This window comes from Morone saxatilis, unplaced genomic scaffold (assembly GCF_004916995.1).
Source record: "Morone saxatilis isolate NCDOM2014 unplaced genomic scaffold, NCSU_SB_2.0 Contig23, whole genome shotgun sequence".
NCBI lineage: Eukaryota > Metazoa > Chordata > Actinopteri > Moronidae > Morone > Morone saxatilis.
In genome coordinates, this window is record NW_023339796.1 from 6,187,378 (window position 1) to 6,210,581 (window position 23,204).

Below are 23,204 nucleotides of genomic sequence, written 5' to 3' on the forward strand. Positions count from 1 at the left end.
TCTGTAGCGCGACCTGCTACACACTCATAATACTAAAACATGACATTAGTGTTCACATTTCACCACACTAATCAGCAGCAGGGAAGCACCATGATGTACATACCAAACAACATACAGAGGAGAAATGAGCCAATTCAAGAAACTAACTGACAGCAATGTCAATACTAAAAGAGCGGACATTCACAGCCAAGACATCGCCTACGAGCAGATTGGCATAGCTAGCCTAAAAGCTAATTTATACTGCCAAGCACTCACACACAGACAGAACAGACCTAAGACACTGACTCACAATATGCATGTTAGCACAAGCAAAAAACATTTTTGTTGTTTTGTTGGTGAAGCGAAGCAGGGATTCCCAAAGTCCAGACAACACAGAAAGGACATTCAGTTTGTGGCTTGAATTGCGCCGTATGGCTGCATATGTGACAGCAAATGGAGTCTGGGACTGACTTGGCACCTGATTCCAGATCACTGAATTTCTGCTCACATCTCAGATCTTTTCAGTAACAGTCTGATTATCAGGCTAATCCCAAAACTCTATGATCAGATTATACAGTTGAGTTGCTTAATAAATGCTACATAACATTAGTGGTCATGGTAGAGGCAAGAGTTTGCATCACAGGATTAGCAAATGAGCAGGGCAGCAGAGCAAAGGCAGGGAAGGAGTACTGGCTGTTCAATAATGTACAATGGAGTGCAGCAAGTGGGTTGCCTACTTAAACTAGACTTTGGTGGTTTGTTTGGTGGAGAAAGTTTTTTTTTTTTTTGACCACAAGTGACAGTACAGTTTCTGTTCATGTCACCAGACCTTGAAACAATAGCATCTGACAATCTCTGTTCTGGAAATTAGGATTCTTGCCAGGCCATCACTGCCAGTAAGCCATAAATGTTTCATGTGGTGCTGATATGGTAATCATTGGATCCCTACAATGACACCTTGTGAGAGTTGGATAACGATGGCTGTCTTTCAGGCCTCTGTGAGTCTGGACACAATCCAACAGCTGTGAATTCGCCAGTTAAAAAAGGCTGCGTTGCATCCAATAGGTAGATAAAAGTCTAAAGAAATAAAGGTGCAACGGTTGTTCTCCGGGGCATCATGCAAGACATACAAACTCACTGGTGAAAGATGCCACACAAATACATTCCTCTGAGTTAAATATGCATTCCGTTTCATGAGGTTTGTGAGTGGGTCCAGGTGCCCGTTGGTGGCACAGACCCAGCTGGAGGATGTGGCTGACTCGCTCCGCTGGCGCTCAGGCTGGCATACTAACAGAGCCAGGGGTGCTTTCACAGTGAGTTGAAAGAGGCTGGCGTGGGTGCCACACACCCAGGGTTCAGAAACACAAGCTCCAGCTGCATGTCCACTAACTCGCACAGCTAAAGAAATTGGAGCCTGGAAATCTAAAGTGAATTTTTTAACCTGCAACATGGTTCGTGACAAGAATATCGATCTAAGGACATTAACAATCCCACTGAACGCCACCACCTTAATCACATCTCCCTCTCATTGCACGCGAGATTCTGTGAGATTAATTGTTGGGGTGAAAAAAAGACATTTTCCAATCACAAGGGATGAAGCAATAAAAGGCCAACATGTCTAAAAGAGCTTAATGTATTATTTCTCTGAGGCTTGTGTAAGCCTTTTATTAAAGTGAAACAATCTTGTCAGACACCTGTTGTTCTTGCATGGGGGTTTTTATTGTTGGCCTATGTCAGCACACTGTAATCCCTGGCTAGAACATGGCTGTATTACCAGTGTGACCTATTCTTGGTCATCATAATTTCCTGAGTGTGTGTGGGTGTGTGTGTTTGTGTGCGTGCAAGAGAGATTGAAGGAGGCAGAGAAAGTGACAGCGTTCATGTGTATGTGTATTGGTGTGCATGTGTGTATCCAGTGATTGCAGGCACCTTCAGCCATGTCAGTTTTTTTTTTTTTTTTGACACCCAATGTCATGCAGAACAAATCGCCTATTGCTGACACCAGTGATTTCTTGTCTCTAGTGCTGAGAAGTGTGTGTAGAGGCAAAACAGTTGGGTCTTACTGACGGGGAGTTGGGCAGTTCTGTGATTAAGTGGTAATGGCCCAGGACGTGATGGGGAAACAGGGGATTTCATTGGTCACAGGGTGAGAAAAACTGCACACCCTTGGGTCTATGGGCTATTTTTGAGTAAGTGTATAATTATTTCAAGAGTTTTGCTCCAAAACTCTCTAAACTGGCATTTAAGCCGCATGAAAAATCACTAAAATTTCAGCACTTTTAAGACCTCTGACAAGCAAACTCAGTGACACACACATAAGAAACATTAGAGTTTAAAAGCAAAGAGGACCCTCATCATCTCACCACCTTCGCCACGCCTGCCTTGAATTCCAGTGTCTGCCTATGCCTGCCTTGAATTCCAGTGTCTGCCTATGGGCTTTACCCACTAATTGTGGCCTGAGTTCCTATGGTATTGTTGCATGCCTGTGGTTTGGTTTAAGGCCACGTTATATTAAGACGTGGGTATTTTAACGTCTATAATGGAATTCGCTATCAGCTCAGATAATGAGGGATGTGTGCATTCAGATTTATGTGTGAGGTTGTTGACGTACAGTGTTTCAGTGAACCAAAAAACACGAGATGGAAATAAACAGTAATTAGAAGATGATGTTTCCATGGGAATATATAATAGTTATTTGAACACTTACAGTGGTGGTACTGGTACTGTAAGTGGCTCCTGTGTGAGATATAAGTGGTGTTATGGGGACATCTACTGGACATCTATGAGAAAGGTTTTTTTACAGTGAGTTTTTCTACTGTAGACCAACCTGTTTATTCAAATCTGGTAAAATTCCTGTAATATCGGTTTATTTGTGTACTGTGTCTCTGATCATAGAGCCCTTATTGTACCTTAAGCTCTAACATTATTGTGTTAATACTTCATTGTCTGGGGTACTCATAGCACAGTTTTAGTCATTTTTCTTGCTGTAGCCATGACTTGGAAGTATTAAGGTCATAAGTCTAATTTGCCCCATTACAACCCTACTCCTGAAGAAATGTTTGAGTAGCCTATAAAAAGTAAGTGAAATTTCCAGAATGTTTCATTTTATACAGTTATGATTTATGCCTCTTCATACTTCATGGTTTAAATGCTGTTTCAGTGCCTTTGTCACAGTGCCCGGATTTTGTTATGTTTTAAATTACTTTATTACAATTAAATTTTTTGGTTGTAAAAAAAGACAAAGATATTTACTCCAAATACCGTATTTACATTGTCAATAAAAAAAAATTCAGCCCAGTTTCAAGTCACAGGGCATTTTAACATTAGCTGTATAACTTGTCCACATTGAACTTGGAAAACTTGGGTTCAAATACTATGATGCATGCAAATTAAATGAGATACATATTCTCATATTTCAATAGAACATTAAAAAAAGGTTTGTACAACTGCAATTTTCTTAATGGTGAAAAATATAACGTGAGTGCATCTGTAGACTTAAACTGTATATGTTTATTTTTTGTACACAGGTCTCTCTTTAAAAAGAGATCCCAATCTCAATAAGACTACCTGTTTGAATAAAAAATTTGATAAATTAAATAAAGACCGTATCACAAATTCAGATCCTTTATTCCACTACAAGTCCTCTATTCAAAAGTCAAGTATGTACATATCATCAGCAACATTTTTTATGAAAAGTAAAAGTACACAAATATGGTCCTTGTGTCTGTGTTTTACTGTCATATGATGTTTTTGGATTATCATCAACAATGGTCAACAACTTTATTAATGTGTATGTTGAATTTTAATGCTGTAGATGTGTATGGTTGCACTCATTTTAGTTACTTTATATACGTTTAGTATAGTTTAATCTACAGCAATACATAAAATCATAATATGTTTGTAGCGTTGTCCTGTGAGAACAACCCTGTTTTCAGCTTCGTGACAATGTATTTTCCAGCTAATCCAGGAGAGCTTTTAAATAGTTTATCTAGCTTGAGAAGCAGCAGAATTGCAGAATTTTCTCAACCCATAAAGGAACACTTAATCCTTCAGTTTATGAGACACTTAGAGATACTGGACAGGAAGTACTGAAGCTGTCAGACAAATGTAGTAGTACAATATTAGGATCTGAAATGTTGTGGAGTAGAAGTATAAAGTTTCCTAAAATTGAAATAGTCAAGTAAAATACAAATAATTGTGATTTTAAATATAGTTGGTAGGTTATTCTGTTTATTATTATGTGTTGTATCTTAATTTGCAAGTAACTCTAATAAACGCAGTGAAGTAAGGTGAAGTAGGATGTTTCCCTCTGAAATGTTGTGAAATACAAGTACCAGAAAATGACAATACGAGTACCTCAAAATTGTACTTAAATACAGTATTTAAGTAAATGTACTTTACTCTACACCACTGTTAGTATAGACTTTATATGGTATTAAATCCCTTATGCACTCTCCTGTAATCAGTCTGGGAAAGTAACTAAGTACATATACACAATTACTGTACATAAATACAATACTGAGGTACTTGTACTTGAGTATTTCCATTTTCTGCTACTTTATAGTTTTACTCCACTACAATTCAGAGGAAATAATTTTTTACTTTACTTCATGAATTATCAATTGAAATTAGCCCTAGCTTTACCAGCTGTAATATTAAACTGATGAATTAGTGCATCAATAATTATAATCTAGTAATATAGCCTAATATACATTATTCTGAAATGGGCCATTCTGCAAAACACTAAAAGACTTTTACTTATTATGAGTATAATAAGTAAAATATGTAATTGATGGTTATTCAGCACTTTTACTTGCAAGAGAGTATTTCAATACTGTTGTACTGTATTGCATCTTTTACGTAAGTAAAAGATCTGAGCATGCTACTTCTTCCACCACTGCTTGTAATTTGATGATTATTAAGAGTAGTTGTACTACACAGTAAGTTCACACTCATAATTTGTCCTTCTAATGGTTATGTAACATTTCTATGGCCCATAATTACGTGTCGTTGGCAAATAATGAATGTATAGTGATCTTATTATAGACTCTTTCAGGGTTATTTTATACTGGACTCCTATATAAGCACTATAAAAAACAGCATGTAGAATAATATTTCCTTTAGCATACTGTGTATTTCTAGAGGCCATTACAGGTTCACTACAGTGTGTCTGTGTAAAAAGAAAAGCACATCACTGTCGGAGCATCCAGGACAGCCTCCCTGCTCCCTGACCCTACAGATATGAATGACATTGCACCCGACCACCCAGCACGTCATAATGCGCGAAGCAGCCAATCATATTCCAGAAAGCGGGCACAGTCGCTTGACGAACACCCGTCTCATCCAATCAGCGTTTTACAACAGGCACGAACGCCCTCCTTCGTCCCGCGCGTAGCCAATTAGGACGGAGCAGTAATTACTAATTCATTACATCGCAAAGGGGAGTGACGCAGTTATTGTAGATCAGTAGATACTCCATGCTTTTCTTATGTGACCTGAAATAACATTTTATTTCCAATCCGTGGACGGAGAAATCCCCAGCAAACAGAAGCAAAGGAGAGGGATTCCTGCATCTGTGCATCTTGAAGGCTGTATGTCGAATCTCTGCGCCTCTTGAATTTTGGATGCCATTCCTGTTGGAGGTTGCGGTAGACCCCGAGGACTAGATGCGATAACCAGAACGAGATATGCCGCAGCCCAAATCACGAAAAATCGCCATCCTCGGGTACAGATCCGTAGGTGAGTTCCGAGCGGACGGACGCAGGGATCGAGGTGCTGGGGTGGGGATGATATCTTTAGGGCCTCGGATGCGACGCAGGGGCTAAATTTCCGCGGCCTTTCGGGTCAATTTAAATCCATTATAAGAGCGGTGTACGCCTCCTATAATAGACTTAAATTATAGGGAGTGGGATCTGACACGCTCCATCTCAGAGCGCCACCAGGTGAGACGTGGCCTCGTAGGGGTGGGGTGGGGTGGGGGCTGTAACACATGAGGCCTCCCATGATGTGTTCAAGGTATATATATATATATATAATTATATTTTTTTTTTCACGCTAACTGGTCTAATTGATGTAGTGTTTCCTATCAGTGACCTACCCCCCCCCCCCGGTTTTAAGACAGTGCCTTGCTCTCCGTGGGGAGGCCCTGAAGGAGCGCTGGATTTGACGCATTACTGTGCAGTTTATTTGATCCTATATGAAACCAAAGAAGCGCACGTTGTATGCGGTGAGAGGATGTTCAGGATGGCAAGATGGCACACACAGATAAGCGCGACTGGAGGCCCGAGCCAGCATACCAGCACCAACGAAAACCCCCGTAATATCCCCATAGAGACTTGTATAGTGTCCATGGTTGACTATATAGTGAGCTGATATAGTAAACCTCTTCAGTATTACTATAGTGTTTTGCATTGTGTCATCTGTGGGCTTTAGTAGGTCATTTTATTTTTCCGACAGTGATTGTAGGAATTCTATATTATTTATTTATCATTTGGATCTGGTTATAAGTCTCTAAGCCTTTGTATCATAATTTGTATCATCTTCATCAATATACTCCTGAGCCACATACATGATCGATGAACACTAGTTATGAAGGACTGCAAACCCATATTTTGCCATTGTTTTTAAGCTTTTGACTATTTGTTCCCACATTTCCAGTGATTTCCTAGCATGTAAAGGCTCACTGTTAACAATATTCCTTTGTATGTTGCAGGAAAGTCTTCCTTGACAATTCAGTTTGTGGAAGGCCAGTTTGTTGACTCCTATGATCCAACAATAGAAAACAGTAAGTCTGTTACACTTCCATACGCAGGGGTTTCCTACAGGAAACTGTTGTAGTGGAGGTGGAAAGCCACAATACATATAATAGCCTTTGGTTCATTTAATTGCACCTCTGCTCTTTATTGTATGACCTTTGCAGAGGTGGTCTTCGGGCAAGGTGGCCCACCTCTGCTGTGCAACACTGTGGGAAACCCTGAGTGTGCATTACATCTCTTTGTTGTGCATGTATGTGATGTATAGGCTGTATTATCCTTTGACACTTTACCTGCTCTGCTCAGTGTTTTCTCCTGTGTGTGTGATCAGTTATTCCTGTGTAAGCACATGTTGGGTTTTCAGGCTCTTAATTACACAAAGTCATGTCTAGTCAGTTTTATTTATAGAACCTGAAATCCAGAGGGTTTTACAATTTCAACAACATACGACACCTTCTATCCTTAGACCTCAAGGGTCCCTTATTTGGTGTTTCCAAAGCTTTCAGCTACACCCTGCGGTCCCCCCCTCAGTGGATGGAGCCGCTCATGTGCCATAACGATGGTTAGGTTGTTGTCACGTGACCTGAGTATGATAACAGGTGGTTGTACATCATTTTCAGGCAAATTATACTATATGACTGCAACTAATGATTGTTTTCATTGTCAATTAATCTAATTGTTTGGTCTATAAAATGTCAGAAAATAGCAATAATTATCCATCACATTTTCCATAGTCCTTGGTGACGTCATCATATTTTTATTTTGTATGACGAAAACTCAATTTACAATAGTATAAAACAGAGAAAAGCAGCAAATCCTTACATTTGAGAAGCTGGAACTAGAGAATTGCTTTAATAATCAAAAGATTTGCTGATTTTCAGTTGATTGACTAATTGATCATCCTCAATTCGATATGTTATATTAGCTTATCTTTCACATGTATTCACATTGATCTTAATGGATGGATCGAAAATAATATTTTTTTAAAATGTTTCATTATACCTCTTTTCTTTTTTTTTGGTCTTTCTAACGCATTTATCCATCAATCGTAGACATCTGAATTGTGGCATCTGATAACTCTATAACTGATTTCACGGGGGGGGGGGGGGAGAAGAATGATAACACTGAAGCCACCCAGCGGGGTGCAATGTTCCTCCCTAAAGCAAATTGTGTCCAAACACTACACCAGCTGATTTCACCAGTTGCCACACTTTCAACCAGAAAGAAGAAAACTTTCTTTTGAGGAACTTTCGAGAAATCAGTTGGTGTTGTGTTTGGTCAGAATTTCAACATCTCTGGCTTAGAAAGGGAACCTTACTTGAAAGGTACTTAAACAGGACATTTTGCCGAAGGCGAGAACTTACAGTAATTTATCAACCTCCTAAACACACATATTCCCAGACACTCCAGAGATTTGAGTCTAAACTTTCCCTGTAGGCCTTTTCTCTTTTTCCCGACATGTTCGCTCACATATCACCCTGCGTTTCTCGAGTGTGTGGTCTGTATCTATAAATAATCTCTTGGTGGTTAACATAAAGTGAAGTGTCAGCGTTATCAGCGAGATGCTGCAGGCTGTGCGATGCCTCGTCCCGCTGTAGATAATATGACCCATCTCCAGGCAGATATTGACATTTCTGTACTGAATGAACTCAGTGGTACCAAAATTGATCCATAACTGGGTTGTGTCTTGTGTGTCTCGTGATCTGCACTCTAATGAAGATACAGTACGGTCGGCTTTATAGTACTATATAGTGGAGATATACTGTGATGTGGTATTGTCTGTATTTGCCTGTGTTATTTTAAGAGGAACTTTCTTGCTATCCATCGATTAAAACTAGGGCTGCTTGATATGGTAAAAAAAAATCATATTGCATTCATAGTGACAGATATAAGGATTGCAATATGATTCACAGCTAGTGGGAATGATCATTTTTGCATCACAATTTTCATTTTCACAGTAAAAAAAAACCTATTGAAATCATGATGATGTGACATTTGTTGTGGTCTGTACGAAACAAACATGTTTTCCTTACATCTGGATAACAAGATTTTTAGCCCAGGGCATCTCTGCAGCACTATAGTACTTAGATATAATGCAGTTTTGTTACACATTTTACCTTTATCAAAAAATTACAGCTTCTGTGATTTGAATACCATATCCATATTGCAATTTTGAAAATATTTCAGCCCTGATTAAAATGTTTAATTTGCAACTTCTATTGGTCAAATACTAATTTGTCTTCTCTTTTAACTGTAGCATTTACTAAAATGATCACAATAAATGGACAAGAGTACCATCTTCAGCTGGTAGACACAGCAGGACAGGTATGACTCGGGTTATTGAGTTTCATGTGACTATGTATTGTTATGATAGTGTTACTTTCTTTCATAGTTTGGTGCAGTGTTTCATTCTTTCTAATCTAAACCTGGAACTTTGCATACTAATTTCCTCACAATTTCTGTTTCTACAGGATGAGTACTCTATCTTCCCACAGACCTACTCCATAGATATCAACGGTTACATTCTGGTCTATTCAGTCACATCTAATAAAAGGTAATACCCCCTTTTTAAAGGCAAACAAATATCTCTCAAGTTCTGTATAATGCGTCAAGCTGCGTACAGTTCCTGAATGCTGAAGTAGGAACTTTGCCCTCATTTCTTCCAGCTTTGAAGTTGTACAAGTTATCCATGAAAAACTATTGGACATGGTGGGAAAAGTTCAGTAAGTACTTCTTTTGCTATCCAAGGCATTCCAAGACGTATGTAATATATCACACAAATGACAGTGTGCTGTTGACTTTTCCCTCTCGTGCAGAGTACCAATTATGCTGGTCGGAAACAAGAACGACCTACATATGGAGCGGTATGTCCTAGCACACACCTAAATTGTATATTAGGTCACATACATATACATATGCATGGGGAATAGCATTTGCCAGTTTTAGTCATTATTTCTGTATAATTTTTTTCATAATTTTGTGGGCTCTCTGCGGCATAATTGCAAATTAAACATGCCCAACATGTGACACACAAACAGAAATACAGAGCAGATGTTAATATCTGGTTCAGATGACCCAAAAGAAGGGGGGAGCCATTTTTACCAAGCAAGTCTAGTTATACTCACCTATGCTTGTTTGTGTGTCCATGCAAAAATACATTACAAATGGAAGAGTATATAAGAGCAGGTTTCTTATTAATTGAACTCTAACTAATCTAACTGACTGACTGCCCTGCTGTCCCTGTGTGTGTGTTTTTTCTTTAGAGTAATCAGTTGTGAAGAAGGAAAAGCATTAGCTGAATCCTGGAACGCTGCCTTCATGGAGTCCTCAGCTAAAGAGAACCAGGTAAAGAGCCGAGGCTGCAGAGATCTTGTTCAGGAGCAAGTATTGTCTATGTTGTTTGTCCTTTTTATCTATCTGTTAACAAATGAAACTATTAAAACTACATTTTTAACCTGCTATTACCCGGCTGTAATAAATAGCTGTTCGCGTGAATTTGATGATTAAATTGTCACAAAGGTCAGGCGCCCCCGGTAGCTCACTTGGTAGAGCGCGTCATAGTCCTTCCTGCAGTGCCACAGGTTTGAGTCCGGCCTGAGGCCCTTTACTGCATGTCATCCCCTCTCTCTCCCCCCTTCTCTCTTGACTGTTCTGTCTAATAAAGAAAAAATCCCCCACAAAATATAATTATCACCAAAGTTTGGTGTAATTATTCTGACAAGGGCTCAGTACCATTTAAGTTTAGAATCATTAAAGGGGAACTCCACTGCTTTTACAGATCAAAATGGGTTTGTTCATCATGGGGAAGAGCCTGTGGGCAGTTGAATAACATCTTCTGTGGCTCTTTCCAAAAGAAATACAAAAATAACCCTGACGATGTCATCATAATTGTCATCATTTGGGCTTGCAGAGTACCAATTTGTACTAGAGAAGCTATGGGGGCATGGAGTTTGAAAGACGTGGGTGTTTATAAGGGGGGGTCTAAGAAAGATGATATCAAGTTCACATTATGGGAAGTGTAGGATCCACCAGGTTTATGGAAGTGCTGTAATAAAGCACTGGAGTGCCTCCTTAAGATTTTCACTATATCAGGCTCCATTTATGGATTCTAACAGCATACTCACATATATATTAAAGAAAATGGTTTGTTTTTCTGTAAATAGATGCTCTTTTCTGGCCCATATCTTGCTGGGCCCTTTATGGGTACATGTGTCATTTCAAGAGAAACTTAATTATTCGAACTACATTGCTGCCAGTAACCAGCGGTAAAGCAACAGGACTGAAATATGAGGGTATTTGAATTTAAAGCTGTTCTAATCAGTATTTCTATAGTGGATCAAATTACCTTGTGTATTGTAAAAGGGTTGCGTCACAGTGATGAACCCACAGAGGACTATTACCCGACTCTTCAGTTCCCCTCAGCTCTACGGAGCCTTTTAGTGTCTTTCATCTCATTGTTTTAGTTCAACAACCCGCAACTTCCTTTTTGGTTCGGTCTCTACGCTCTCATCAGCGTTTCCAGCAAGGCAATACAATCCCACTGTACACAACCTAGCTGCACAGCATGAAACTGTCCTCTGACCCAGTTAGTGATTAGTTGGTAAACCAGCGAAAAAAACCATATAGTTACCTCAGAAGTTGGTGAACAGCTAACCACAACTAAAAGAGAGTGATATTGGACTTAACATTCGTCAAGCATGACTCCAAATGAATGCTTTTGGAATGTGTAAATAAGCCACTGTCTGCTAACACAATTGGTATATCAACTTTGCCGCCCCCTTGTGGCCAAAAAACTAAATGCATGTTTAACAGTTGTTTAAAAGTTTACCACAGCATGTTCTATACACTATTCTTTCATTTCCATTCAGGAAGAGGGTAAAGCTTGGCCAACATGAGCTAAAAGTAAAGAACACAAGCAACAGTAATCAATTCTTGAAACCCTCTTTCCATTTTCTGGTGGGTGTGTTTTCCACCATAGCTCAGTCTCATATTCAGGTAGTTTGTTCATCTGCTTCAAATTCAGTTAGCAAACAAAAACAACGCAACCTCTGTTGTGCCTGAAGCCAGTGAGGCTCCACTGGATGTTGTGTGTGCTGCTAGAAAATTCAAAGTGGTGTGACTGAGACATGTGACAGCATCCTATGTGTGTGTGTGTGTGTGTGTGTGTGTCTCGTTCTCTCTCTCTCAGACGGCCGTGGAGGTTTTCCGGAGGATGATCCTGGAGGCAGAGAAGATGGACGGCGGCGTGCAGCCAGGAAAAACGTCCTGCTCCATGATGTAGAGCCGCCCAATCAACACACAGGACACTGCACTGGGATATCCCGTTACTTGAAGGCTAGCTGCCAGTTCTCCTCCACCTCAGCTGACTCCACCCCTCCAGGGTCCTAAATATCCAATACTGTCTATTTATGGCTCTGATTCCACTGTTATTTATCAGTATTTCCTATTCCCCTTTGTCATCCTCATTTTTCTTTGTGTGTCTGATTAAAAAAAAGGGTAAGTTGTGGTTCCCTTGTCTTATATTTCCCATGATCCACCCTTCCTTTATGTCTGTGCTCGGCACTAATGCAAAACACAGAACATCATTTGGGTGTATCAGAAAAAATGTTTTCCTGTGCTCGACAATGACGACAACCGTAACTAAGGCCAGAGATGATAGTGGCTCGATGCATCTTAGCTTCTCATTATGCAGCTCCCATATAGGCTTAGAGCCCTTCTCTGTTTAAATAACGGGATTAGAGAAATGTCATGTCTGTCATACATACGCTCTGAAAATGGATAAATTAACATGAAAGTTTCTTCTGATACATCACCAGCTGTTTGGTCCCTCCAAATATACAGCTCTTTTTCTACTTCATCTCCACGCAGTACCCACTTCTCTGTTCCTCAGTTTGTTTTCATAGCGGTTACTGTCAGCCAAAAAATCTGCATCCATTTTCTAATGTTGAAAATGTTGTACAAATGTTTTTGATTGTAATCATTAAAGCAAAAAGTGGTTATGTAAAGCGCCCTGCTTTGAGTGTGAATTACTTTGGAGAGGCAGGGCAACTTTGTTTATTTAGCACCTTTTAAACAGTCTTCAAACTGATTTATATATGGATGGCAAACACAATTTTCTGCTTAACAGCTTTGGTTATTTCACACTACAAATTTCTGAATTTCACCAATTAGGATATGAATCTGGTGGTAGCTAGTTTGCTTACTGTCAGTCAAATCGGATCAAACCACATCCACTCTCTCCTGAAAATTAAAGCAAATTATACCTGTTTTTTTTCTTCTTGTCCTTATTAGCAGCAGTGTATTGAATGAGATGAAAGTTGCACCTTTTTGAGGATGTTTGAGAAAAGAGCATAACAATAACCCAACCTGCTGAAAATAAAGCATGGATAAGGTTAACTCTTTTCTAAACATGAATCCAATGATTCCTAATATTTTGTAGGATTATTAACCAGACTATGGATTTGGACCCTCGACCTTGGTTAGTTTTTTGACATTTTGGCTGTCAAGAAAACTATAGATTTCCAGACATAAGAATGAGAGCAAGCATTTGATCTTTGTGAAACCATTTTATTTTTTTATGGGAAGTGATTGACAGAGCAAATTTTGTTTTTTAGAAAAGCTGCTTTAAATTCATACACGTATTCACACGTGGGAGCAGCCTGCAGGAGTCATTGGGTTTAAGTGCCTTGATGTTCATATTACATTGTAATTTTCTTAGACTTTTACATTTAATTGTCAAAAGTGTTGCACATGTCATCACTACAGCACTTCATATTGATGAAGGCATTCATCTTGAGCATTTCACAGTCCGACAGAGCCATGCATTTCTGGTACTGGCCATCTATAAAAGTAAAGAAATGGAAAAGGTTGGCTTTTATCAACAAACACGCCCTTTACTACCACACTGTGGCAGAGACAATGTGTTCTGACATATTTACATGACTTGGCAAACAGTTTCAAGGATTTGACATGCAGTTGATTTTCTACTGTGTGTTATCTTGACTGATCCTATTTAACCACAAGAAGTCTTAAGGAGTTTTCTCTCTCTTACATCACCACTGAAGCCCTCTAATTCTGGTGCCACGGTGTGCTTGCAAATGTTCTTTGGTGTACTTGGCTTCGATTCACAGCAAAGTTAATACTTTTTTAAAAATTGTTCTTTTACTACCATTGTTTATTTGCTAACGATTAGACTATGTTGAGAAACTCACATGGTGCTCTGAGGAATTTGGCAGCAGCACAGCCATCCTTCTCCGGTTTACAGGTCTCTACAGTGGGCTCACAGCTCCCTCCAGCCTGTTTGGACACACAACGGTGGCAGTTCAGGGCTTCACCTGAAAAGCAAACAGAACAGCAAAAAAAAAAAAGTCAGTCATTGTTTTTCTTGAATTCTGTTATTATATGGCGGGTGTGTTTTCTGTAAGAATCTATCCAGGAACAATACATATTTGCAAATGATTAGTTGGGTTTGGTTTAGTAAATAGTTAAAGATGTGCATGAAGCCGCGTAGGAGGTAAGTCAATGGCTTTTTGCATAATTACCTTAATTTCTTAGTTATGTATCCCTACAATCTGTTGCATAATAAAAAGAATGCCTTTGTGTTTCTGACAGGTCTGCTGAGACTGTGTTCCTGTACAGAAGAGACTAACAGAGACAGCAGTCGCCCTGTTGCACAGCAGCAGAGGTTTTGTTTATTCAGTGGAGAATCAGTGACAGACTCACCAGCTGTAAACAGCAGGGCGACGGTCAAAGCCAAGACCAACAACTTCATTGTTCTGTTCACTACTGCAGCCTATGAGAGGATAAAGCACAGGTTTGATAATACAGTATGTACAATACTTCCAGTACTCAGGATTACATGCATGTCTACCATTGAACAGTGTTTTTTTTAGAGATACTTATCTCATGATTTATAGAGATTTTAAATATGTAGTCTGAATGATACAAATTCTGAGCAAAAACATGTGTTTTAGCATGCATGCACACCAATGCACAGTGCTACTGACATTTGAAAACATAATGTAATGCTAATATCAATTTTATATTGTTATTAAACATACACTTTTTTAGGAGGAAATTAGGTTAAATACACAAAATAAGATATAACTCAAACATTAGAAGAAAATAAAGGCGTTATTTTATGTTTACATACCTTGCTGACTTGTCTGCGTTGGCTTCTGCCAATGACTGTGAGGTACTCATCGACTGTCCCTCTTTTTATACCCATTCATACTTTGTCCTGTCATGGTAACGTCCCATTAATGGTGTATTTGTGTTAAGTCTATATGCTTAGCACCTCGCTCACCCTGGGTACACAGTGTTCAGGGGTCACAGTTTCCCAATGCTCAAGTTCCTGCATTATGCAAGAGCTGCCCACCCTTTGTCCACTTCTGTATATAATTTATGAGACTGCAAATATTCATGTATGCATTTGTCACAGACTCAAATAAAGATTTCTATTAGTTGGATTTGTACCTTAAGAGGACAAGAGGATATTAGTCAAAGGTACAGTATATTTGCTTTATCAGGAAGGATAATGTCTGACCCATATGAGGTTTAATAACTTTGGTTGAGCTTTAACCAACATATGAGAACTCTGAATTGACTTGAACTACCACTTAATATAAAAATATGGAAGAGATTGAAAGACTGGCACCCTCAGCAGCTGTTATTCACAGTACAATTCAACAGAAATGCTGCACAAAAGACCAATATATGTTTTGGGTGCAGATGTTAGGAAAGGTTTTATGTTATGTTTTCTACTGTGGAGAAAGAGAGATGGGGGGATGAAGTCATACAGTTTGTGAAAAACAGCCTTTATCTGTTTTGTATCCTGCTCCGCTCACCTAAACCTTAAAACTGGCCATCTTTGATATTGCAACTGAGAGTTTTCTCCTGAATTTTCATGGGTCAAGGTCTAAATAGATCCAGGGATGCTCTCGGGATCAGCAACTGATAAACAACAACAGAGAGGGATCTGAAAGGAAAAGCTGGAGGGAAATCTGCTTTGGAGTATGACATCTGGGCTGTTCTGCTCACCCTGACACAATCAAAACTCAGACCTAGTTAAATAAGGCTTTGAAAATGGCATGGGGCCACACCTCATTGTTTCTATATGTTCCCAGTCACTTGCCCAGCCTGTCTGAAGACTGATTCCTTGTTTGCACTGGGTCATTCATGTCCTTTCACCTCTGCTTTAACTTTCCCTCTCTGTTTGTTTTCCTCCTTACCTGGACACAACCCAAATATTACACTGCAACCCCTGGCTCAGTGCAACATCACTCCTAAAGCCCAATCAAAGCAAAATCTCTCCCTCTATTGTTTCGCCCCCCAGAGCCAAACTCCAATATCAGCACTGGCACATGTAAGGGAAACTGTCCATGAGGCAAAATGTCTAAACCCCCCATTGTTGTGCTTTTGTTGCCTCAGCCTCGCGATACCACCGCTCTCTCTGTTGGCCATATATATCTGAGTGTCCAAATTTTTCCACTCTTATACTGTGTGACTAGTTTGGAACAGCAAACAGTGGAAAATGTCTCAGTACTCAGGAAAGGTGAGTACCACGACAAGGGAGTGTGATGCAGCCACAGTAGAACCTTCCCAAATGTGTGCATGTGTGTCACAAACAAATGTTAAACACAAATAATGTATATTACTGGTCAAAACCTCAGATATGACTTTGACAGGGGTTGAATGGCGCATCTTTCTATGTACAAAACATTTTCCGTATCTGTGAGGAGAAAAAAAAAGAAGAAATTCTTAATGTTCACTAAAAACAGATCGTGTTCTATGAGGGAAAATGCTTCACTGGGAGGAAGCTGGAGATCTGCGGCGACTGCGACAACTTCCAGGACCGCGGCTTCATGAACAGGGTCAACTCTGTCCGTGTGGAGAGCGGGGCCTTCATCTGCTTTGACCATCCAGACTTCAAGGGCCAACAGTACATTCTGGAGCACGGAGAGTACCCTGAATTCCAGCGCTGGAATGCCCATAATGATCACATGGGCTCCTGCAGGCCAATCAGGATGGTAGGAGTGATGTGTGTGTGTGTGTGTTTGTGTGAGACCCCAGGGACAGAAAAATATTTGGTTGTTAAAAAAAGCTGGCAGACTGGCATATGTGTGGCCTCATCTGTTTTTCAAATAAATCAAAGTCTGAACGATTTAAATAACTTAAAAATAAAACAGGAATTAATCCTGCAGCACAGAGGCATATTGGCAACTTGCAGGTTTTCACATCACATATTGGCGCCATCAGCTGAAAGAAAAGCCACGCATGTAAAGCACTTAAGCAACAGACTGCAAGCTATACATATCATCCTCCACATGTACGCCTAACCTTTAGATTTCTATAGGTGTGTTTGTATAAGTGCTTGCTCACTCAATGCAGTCCTCGCCACATAAAGGAGGAGGCCACAGTCAGTCGCAGTGTGAGGTGAAGGCGAACATTGTTGCTATGACTCAGCAAGAGGCCATGTCATTATTCTCCCCAGCATGGAGAGCACTACAGGATGGAGCTGTTCGAGGGAGACAACTTCAGTGGCCAGTGTGTGGAGATGTGCGATGACTGTCCTTTCCTGCAGGCACGAGGCCTGACCAAGAACTGCATCAACTCCATCAGGGTTTATGGAGATGGAGCGTACGTATCTCTGCAGCAGAGGGATAGTTAGTGTTAGATTTAACCTGGTTGGAGTGCATGAGAATATTTTAGTAAATTGTACTTCATTGATGGAGGCAATGATAACTCAAAAGGGTCAGTTCCCCCAATTTTTTATTATTTTTTTAAAGATTTATTAATTTATTGTATTTAACTTTAGCCTATGGAGACTGTAGACAGGACAGGAAACATGGGGAGAGAGACGAGGACAGGACATGCAACAAATGTCCCTGGCCAGAATTACCCGCCTCTCACAAAAAAGCCCCACAGAAACAGAATAATTCTCACTCTTCACTTGTAGTTTTCACTTGTTTGTTTAGTTGTTGGTTTTTTTTTTCCGTCTAGGTCTGAACATAGAAATCCAGCAGTAATGTTTATATTATATAATATCAGCACAATAAGATGGACATGTATAATAGATAGATTTATCTTAAAAAATGAACAGATCTTTCCAGAAACAATGTCTGTGAATAGGTCACTTAACACCGTGTCAACAGCTCTTCCAATAGGTAGAGAGTAGATACAGTGGACTACGTACACAGCAAGGTCTGTGCATCATACTGAATAACTAGGGAACATTCATTTCACCTGCATTGTGTTGGAGTGCTCTGAGAAATCTCAGAGATGGGGTGCCCTGGTGGCCAAGGTGTTTAATGCACTCACCATGAACCCATTTTCCCTCCATTTCCTCGTATTTCCTGTCATCTCTCCACTCTCAACCCTTTATTGAGGACATAAAATACATAAATGTTTCTTAGAGGTGGATATCTCAGAACTTTGGAACTTAACTGCACTTAACAGTTAAATGTTAAGAGGTAAGTAAGAAAATGTTATTATATTTTGATTGCACCCTTTAAACCTTAATTTCAGACAGTATATAAACCAAGTCAGACAGATTATTGGCAGACATATGTCACAAACTTCACCGTCCATCCCCTGATTCACACTGTATATAGCATATTTGCAATTATTAAGCTGTTAATTCATTTTGCCCAAACAGCTGGGTGCTGTATGAGGAGCCTAACTACCGTGGACGCATGTACATCGTGGAGAGAGGAAGCTACTGCACCCACATGGAGTGGGACGCAGAGAACCCCAACATCCAGTCTGTTCGCAGAGTGGCGAACTATTTCTAAACCATCGCATCTCCGTCACTGGCAATACGACCGCAGGGACGAGATCATCAACCGAGGAAAAACACACCACACTGTCAAGTAATCTCCCGCTGACTCTGTGGGGCTGTAAAATAATAAAGGATGAAGAAAATGTTTGACTTTGCTTGTTGTTTTATTTTTGTACTGAATTATTCAAAGGCTGAAATAAAGTAGTGAACCTACAATATCTTCAATCTTATTTCCATTTTTTCTCCCTTTATGTGCACTCAGTATGAAACTTACCAATCATTGTAGAAATGGCCTCAGGCTATGATTTAGGTAATTGCTTTCTATTATATGCCATAACTCCAATACCTATAAGTGTTGTGCCTTTCCTCACACTAATGGATCCATTACCAAGTTACATGAGACGCTGTGGATAGCACTGAGCACAGATTAATAGATAGGTGGACATTTTATTTATCTAGGAGAGAATGAATTACTTTAGTAGTAAAAACAAAAATGCAGCCTGATACAATACAAAACAATGTGCTCATATTTAAACTGTCAAAGACAGAAGAAAGGAGTCAGCCAGCCTTTTAGTAAACACATTCCCTCATACAAGTGAGTGTTAGGCAGTCAGTAGTGAACAATAGAAACTGTGTGTCCTCCCTACATATACAGTGTATAAATCAAGAGTGAAAGAGAGATATTGCACAGGTTGAAGCTGCACCTGCCCTGGGGAGCTCTGCTACCATCTAGTGTCATTTATCTATTTTACTGTGAAGTCGTGACGCTCACCTTGGGGTTTGCAAAGTGATCACAGTGGGGACTTTGAACAACAATGACACCAACACAGAAAAAAATATCTGGATTTATTTTTTCTCTATTGAATGCAAAGAATGGAAACAAGTATTATGAATAATGTATTAAGTAATCTCATCCATTAAGAGTTTATCCTCCTAATTTCAAGCTTATATTCAGTTTTTCATCATATTATGCACACAACATGTATGCATTATGTATGTATGATTATTACAATGCAGTGTAGTGACAGACGGGTATACGTTGTATTTAACAGCCTTTTATAACACAATTACCTCATTATTTTATGGTTGTTTTTTTTTTAATTATGCACCACTGCATCATTTCCCCACATGCTCTTATTCCTCAAGGAATGTCACACCATGGCTGTGGCTCTTGGACCTTTAATGAGCACTTATGTGCTTTCTCTTCCAACTGTCATGACAACAGATCACGTATCTTTACAAGGTTTCGCTCATGGCCTCTATTGAGTTACAGGGTCAATATAGGATAGCTTAATGAGGAAATGCTTTGTCTTGAGTTACACTCAACGGCACTAGTTTGAGGGCGATTACCTATGGCTAACCTTATTCCTAAGCCATTTACTGCTTGAATTGGCTGGGTGTCACCAACATGCCATTAGTCTGGATGTCAAAGACGAGAAAGAGAGAGGGACCGGTGAGCACTGCTTAATGGCATTTTAACAATGTCATTGCTGATTTTCTCTGATGATGGGATTTATTATTCTACACAAAGGACGTCTGTTTTGAAAGAGCTTGTATTAAATGCTACAATGCAAACTATGTGCCATGATATTTTTTATTATAAACTATCTACTTTATGCCATAAGTAAGCCTTGATTACGTGGTCTAATGGAGGTATGCATTTCTTCTTAAGTGGGGGGAATTACAAAGGAGAAGCATACCCAATTAGTCTGAGGAAAATGACTCAAACCTTAACTCTTTTGAAAGAAATACTTCTAAAAGGGATTGTCTGTCGTCTGGGAGACTTGATGAGTGGGTAGGTTGACCTATCCCTTGACACAAAAACATCCTTTTTAAAAAAATGTTATGTGACAGATTCTTTAGGAAGTATCAGCAGAAGTAGTATTTAAAAGAACATTATGTTTTGGAAGATCATATGCTTCCTGTTTTGTGATAATAATAAAAATGATTAATTATGAGCTATGGTTGGGCTCTATTTTAGTTTTGCAGTGTGAGATATGTTTTATATTTAACACTGTCTGGTGGCGAAATGAGTAATTAGAACGAATACATTTTAAATAGCATTTATTGTATCCTCTTACTCTAAATAAGGTCAGCTATTTTTAGCACTCCCACTTATGCATAAAATATCATTCAGATACTCAAAAACCAACTGAATTTATTATTCTATTTGTGAGGCTGTAAGAGACATTTAGCACATTGAAACGAGCAGAATGCTATACTATTTTACTTAAGTAATATACGAGCTAATTTAGATTTTGAACTTGTAAATGAGGGTTAACTGTATTGATGTGATCTAAATAAAATGAAAATAGAATGCGTAGAACCTAGACTTTGTATCGGCATTTTTTTAATTAAAATACTGCAGCACATTATTTCTATAACACGTTTTTTTTTTATTTTATTAGAGAAGCTATAAATAGTTCACTATTAAATAGATAAATAAATAAATAAATAGTTCAAAAAAACAGTGTGCATTATCCGAAAACCTCATTTAAACCCCGGGCTAAATGATAAGAGCCGAAAAGTGGACTATAAAATACCAACTCTGACCACAGAAAGTGCAAGTGTTGTATCAGCTGGAACCGGGACAAATACTAACGTGGAAAAAAACCCACATCTTTCTCCAACACCTCACATTCCTTCCATTAGGCTTTGTATAATTAAAAAAAAAATAACGTGATAAATATCGATACGAGGCGAAAATAAAGCCATTTCAGGCGTGTATCTACGGTGTCGTGCTAAGGTCACTCGCTGGCTGCCTGAATTCCCCTCTTTGTGTTTACACATCCGGGTTTCCCTGTTTGCAGCCCATTCCCCATTTAGAAGCCATTTTGGACACAGATCAGTAACATGCATGTAAACCCCGACCGACCTCCCGATGCAGCGGTGCTTCTATTCAAGTGAATAACCTCAAAAAGAGCGCCGGGTTTTCGTCTCGGATGGTTTAACGGCTTCCCATTCGGTTTCTGGATCCACTTCCGACGCGAAATGCCGCACCTATTAATGTACTAACAGTCTGGCAGTCAATTAATCGCTCCTATCTTTTCTCGCAACATTGTTGCAGCGCCGCGGCTATTGACACGCGCTGTGGTGGTGGTGGTGGTTAGGCTGCGGAGGGACCGGAGGCCTGTGGTCGTTTTGATCCTGGACTGATGTTTTGGACAACCTGAGTTTTAATGTTCGCGACGGAAAGTGGGGGAAACCTCTGTCCTGTATTTCAAACGGAACATGTCTTTTTCGTGGCTGACTTGTTCACTTCTTCTGGGAACTTTATGCGCAGGTAAGCTGCCATTGTTGGTGGGGAATTTGCAACAGTTTTTTTTTTTCCTTCTTCTTCCCTGAGTCGTTTCGTCCCGAGGCAGACACATTTGTGTGTGTTTGTGGAAATTATCTGCGTTTGAAATGTCGACCCGCGAACGAGTTTATGTTTGCTGGCTGATTAAACTTTGTTAGCAGTGGACTACGGTTCAGCTGTGGGGATTTTATTCTGTTCTTAGCCATAATCGCCTTTTCTCGGTTTGCCCCCCTTCCAACACATCAATTTTACACACGGGCATTATCCTAGCAATGGCTGCGACTTTTCATTTTTTGAAATGACGCTAAAGGACATTTAAATGCCGTCTTTCATGTTGAGAAATTCCCCTAAAAATATATATATCCCAATGTGAAACTGTTGCGTCCCTGTCGCCTTTCTTTAACAGTGGCAGGAATAGAAGGCAGCAGCTGCATCAACATCCTGAAACCTTATAGGCTACATCTCGGGTCTGCACTCTTGTTTGTGGTCACAGCCCGAACAAGAGCCTCTGAAAACACACACTTTTTTCCTCTGAGAGGATTTTCAGAAATCAGTGGCTGTTTGATTTGAAGGGACAGCCGCTGTTTGTCTGAAGTCGGGTCCTTACCCTCGATCGAGGTTACTGTTACATAGCTCTTTGACTTTTGTACCACGTGAAATTGAACATGGGGGCTTGTTTTTTTCTTTTTGTTTGGCTCTTTTTGTTTTGCAACTCACACGAGGGGTGTTTTTATTGTGTGCCCCCCTAGCTAGGGACCCCATATTGTGACTAAACAGTTGCTTTGAGAACAATAATATCCCCCCCCCGCACACACACACACACACACACACACACTTCACGAAACGTTTTTAGATTTTTCCTCGAACTGTAATAAAAATTTCATTGAGGCACAGCTGTCTCTTGTGTGCCAAATATCGCTGTGGCTAATGTCTTTATGGTTTATAGATTAGGGCTCGGAGTGTAGGCAATAGTAAGCTGCTTCTCCTGAATTCATGTTGTTGTTGGTGTAAGCCTCGGTAAGTGACAGAGGGAGGGGGAGGGGGTTGGGGAATGATCTTGTAGTAAAAGTCCTCCCGGATCATGTGACCAGAGATATCAGAAATGCCATCTCGGCTCAATGGACCATTGAGCATCACTGCTCTGTGTGTGTGTGTGTGTGTGTGTGTGTGGGGGGGGGGGGGGGTTTTTTTTCGGGTGGGGCCCCTGGCAGCCATTGTCTTGCAGTACAATGATACGGCTCACAAGTGAGCAGTGGGCCAATAATGAGGAGGAGGCCCCACTGCACAGCGTGTCCCTGCCAATTGTTCTGCCGCCACAGTGGGAGAATGGAGCTGTCCACACACACACACACACACACACACACACACACTACATTACACATCCATACTCCTAACA

The 23,204-nt window shown here is 39.9% G+C and overlaps 4 protein-coding genes across 4 annotated transcripts in view; 3 read left to right on the plus strand and 1 right to left on the minus strand.

Annotated features, from left to right (window-relative positions):
• Nucleotides 1–5,409: 5,409 nt before the first annotated feature.
• On the plus strand, nucleotides 5,410–12,740 carry rheb (Ras homolog, mTORC1 binding). The gene is made up of 8 exons (XM_035670507.1): nucleotides 5,410–5,718; nucleotides 6,692–6,763; nucleotides 8,989–9,056; nucleotides 9,203–9,285; nucleotides 9,398–9,454; nucleotides 9,548–9,595; nucleotides 9,995–10,076; nucleotides 11,920–12,740. Exons 1-8 carry the CDS (start codon nucleotides 5,667–5,669, stop codon nucleotides 12,010–12,012), a joined length of 555 nt encoding a protein of 184 aa, XP_035526400.1. The 5' UTR covers nucleotides 5,410–5,666; the 3' UTR covers nucleotides 12,013–12,740.
• Nucleotides 12,741–13,289: 549 nt separating this feature from the next.
• ly97.3 (lymphocyte antigen 97, tandem duplicate 3) lies at nucleotides 13,290–14,958 on the minus strand. Its single transcript, XM_035671252.1, has 4 exons — nucleotides 14,884–14,958; nucleotides 14,454–14,523; nucleotides 13,943–14,065; nucleotides 13,290–13,572 (listed from the first exon to the last, which is right to left on the minus strand). Exons 1-4 carry the CDS (start codon nucleotides 14,956–14,958, stop codon nucleotides 13,460–13,462), a joined length of 381 nt encoding a protein of 126 aa, XP_035527145.1. The 3' UTR covers nucleotides 13,290–13,459.
• A 1,305-nt stretch (nucleotides 14,959–16,263) lies between these two features.
• On the plus strand, nucleotides 16,264–18,618 carry LOC118335082 (gamma-crystallin N-A-like). The gene is made up of 4 exons (XM_035671273.1): nucleotides 16,264–16,284; nucleotides 16,511–16,759; nucleotides 17,224–17,369; nucleotides 18,388–18,618. The coding sequence occupies exons 1-4, from the start codon at nucleotides 16,264–16,266 to the stop codon at nucleotides 18,521–18,523; spliced, it is 552 nt and encodes a 183-aa protein (XP_035527166.1). The 3' UTR covers nucleotides 18,524–18,618.
• A 2,726-nt stretch (nucleotides 18,619–21,344) lies between these two features.
• The window catches only part of acvr2ba (activin A receptor type 2Ba), a 15,920-nt gene continuing 14,060 nt past the window's right edge, over nucleotides 21,345–23,204 (plus strand). Inside the window, exon 1 of the mRNA XM_035670363.1 lies at nucleotides 21,345–21,793. Within this exon, the coding sequence (XP_035526256.1) occupies nucleotides 21,742–21,793 (52 nt within the window). The 5' untranslated portion in view covers nucleotides 21,345–21,741. The remainder of the gene's footprint in view (nucleotides 21,794–23,204) is intronic.

What these genes read in the sequence shown, in the direction of transcription:
- rheb (XM_035670507.1), top strand. Translation starts at nt 5,667, where the DNA reads ATGCCGCAGCCCAAATCACGAAAAATCGCCATCCTCGGGTACAGATCC. An exon ending in TCAGTCACATCTAATAAAAG is followed by an intron (nt 9,286 to 9,397) that starts GTAATACCCCCT and finishes CATTTCTTCCAG; the next exon opens with CTTTGAAGTTGTACAAGTTA. An exon ending in AACGACCTACATATGGAGCG is followed by an intron (nt 9,596 to 9,994) that starts GTATGTCCTAGC and finishes TTTTTTCTTTAG; the next exon opens with AGTAATCAGTTGTGAAGAAG.
- ly97.3 (XM_035671252.1), bottom strand. Translation starts at nt 14,958, where the DNA reads ATGGGTATAAAAAGAGGGACAGTCGATGAGTACCTCACAGTCATTGGC. An exon ending in AACGCAGACAAGTCAGCAAG is followed by an intron (nt 14,524 to 14,883) that starts GTATGTAAACAT and finishes ATCCTCTCATAG; the next exon opens with GCTGCAGTAGTGAACAGAAC. An exon ending in CAAATTCCTCAGAGCACCAT is followed by an intron (nt 13,573 to 13,942) that starts GTGAGTTTCTCA and finishes TTACTTTTATAG; the next exon opens with ATGGCCAGTACCAGAAATGC.
- LOC118335082 (XM_035671273.1), top strand. Translation starts at nt 16,264, where the DNA reads ATGTCTCAGTACTCAGGAAAG. An exon ending in TGTCTCAGTACTCAGGAAAG is followed by an intron (nt 16,285 to 16,510) that starts GTGAGTACCACG and finishes CACTAAAAACAG; the next exon opens with ATCGTGTTCTATGAGGGAAA. An exon ending in CCTGCAGGCCAATCAGGATG is followed by an intron (nt 16,760 to 17,223) that starts GTAGGAGTGATG and finishes TATTCTCCCCAG; the next exon opens with CATGGAGAGCACTACAGGAT.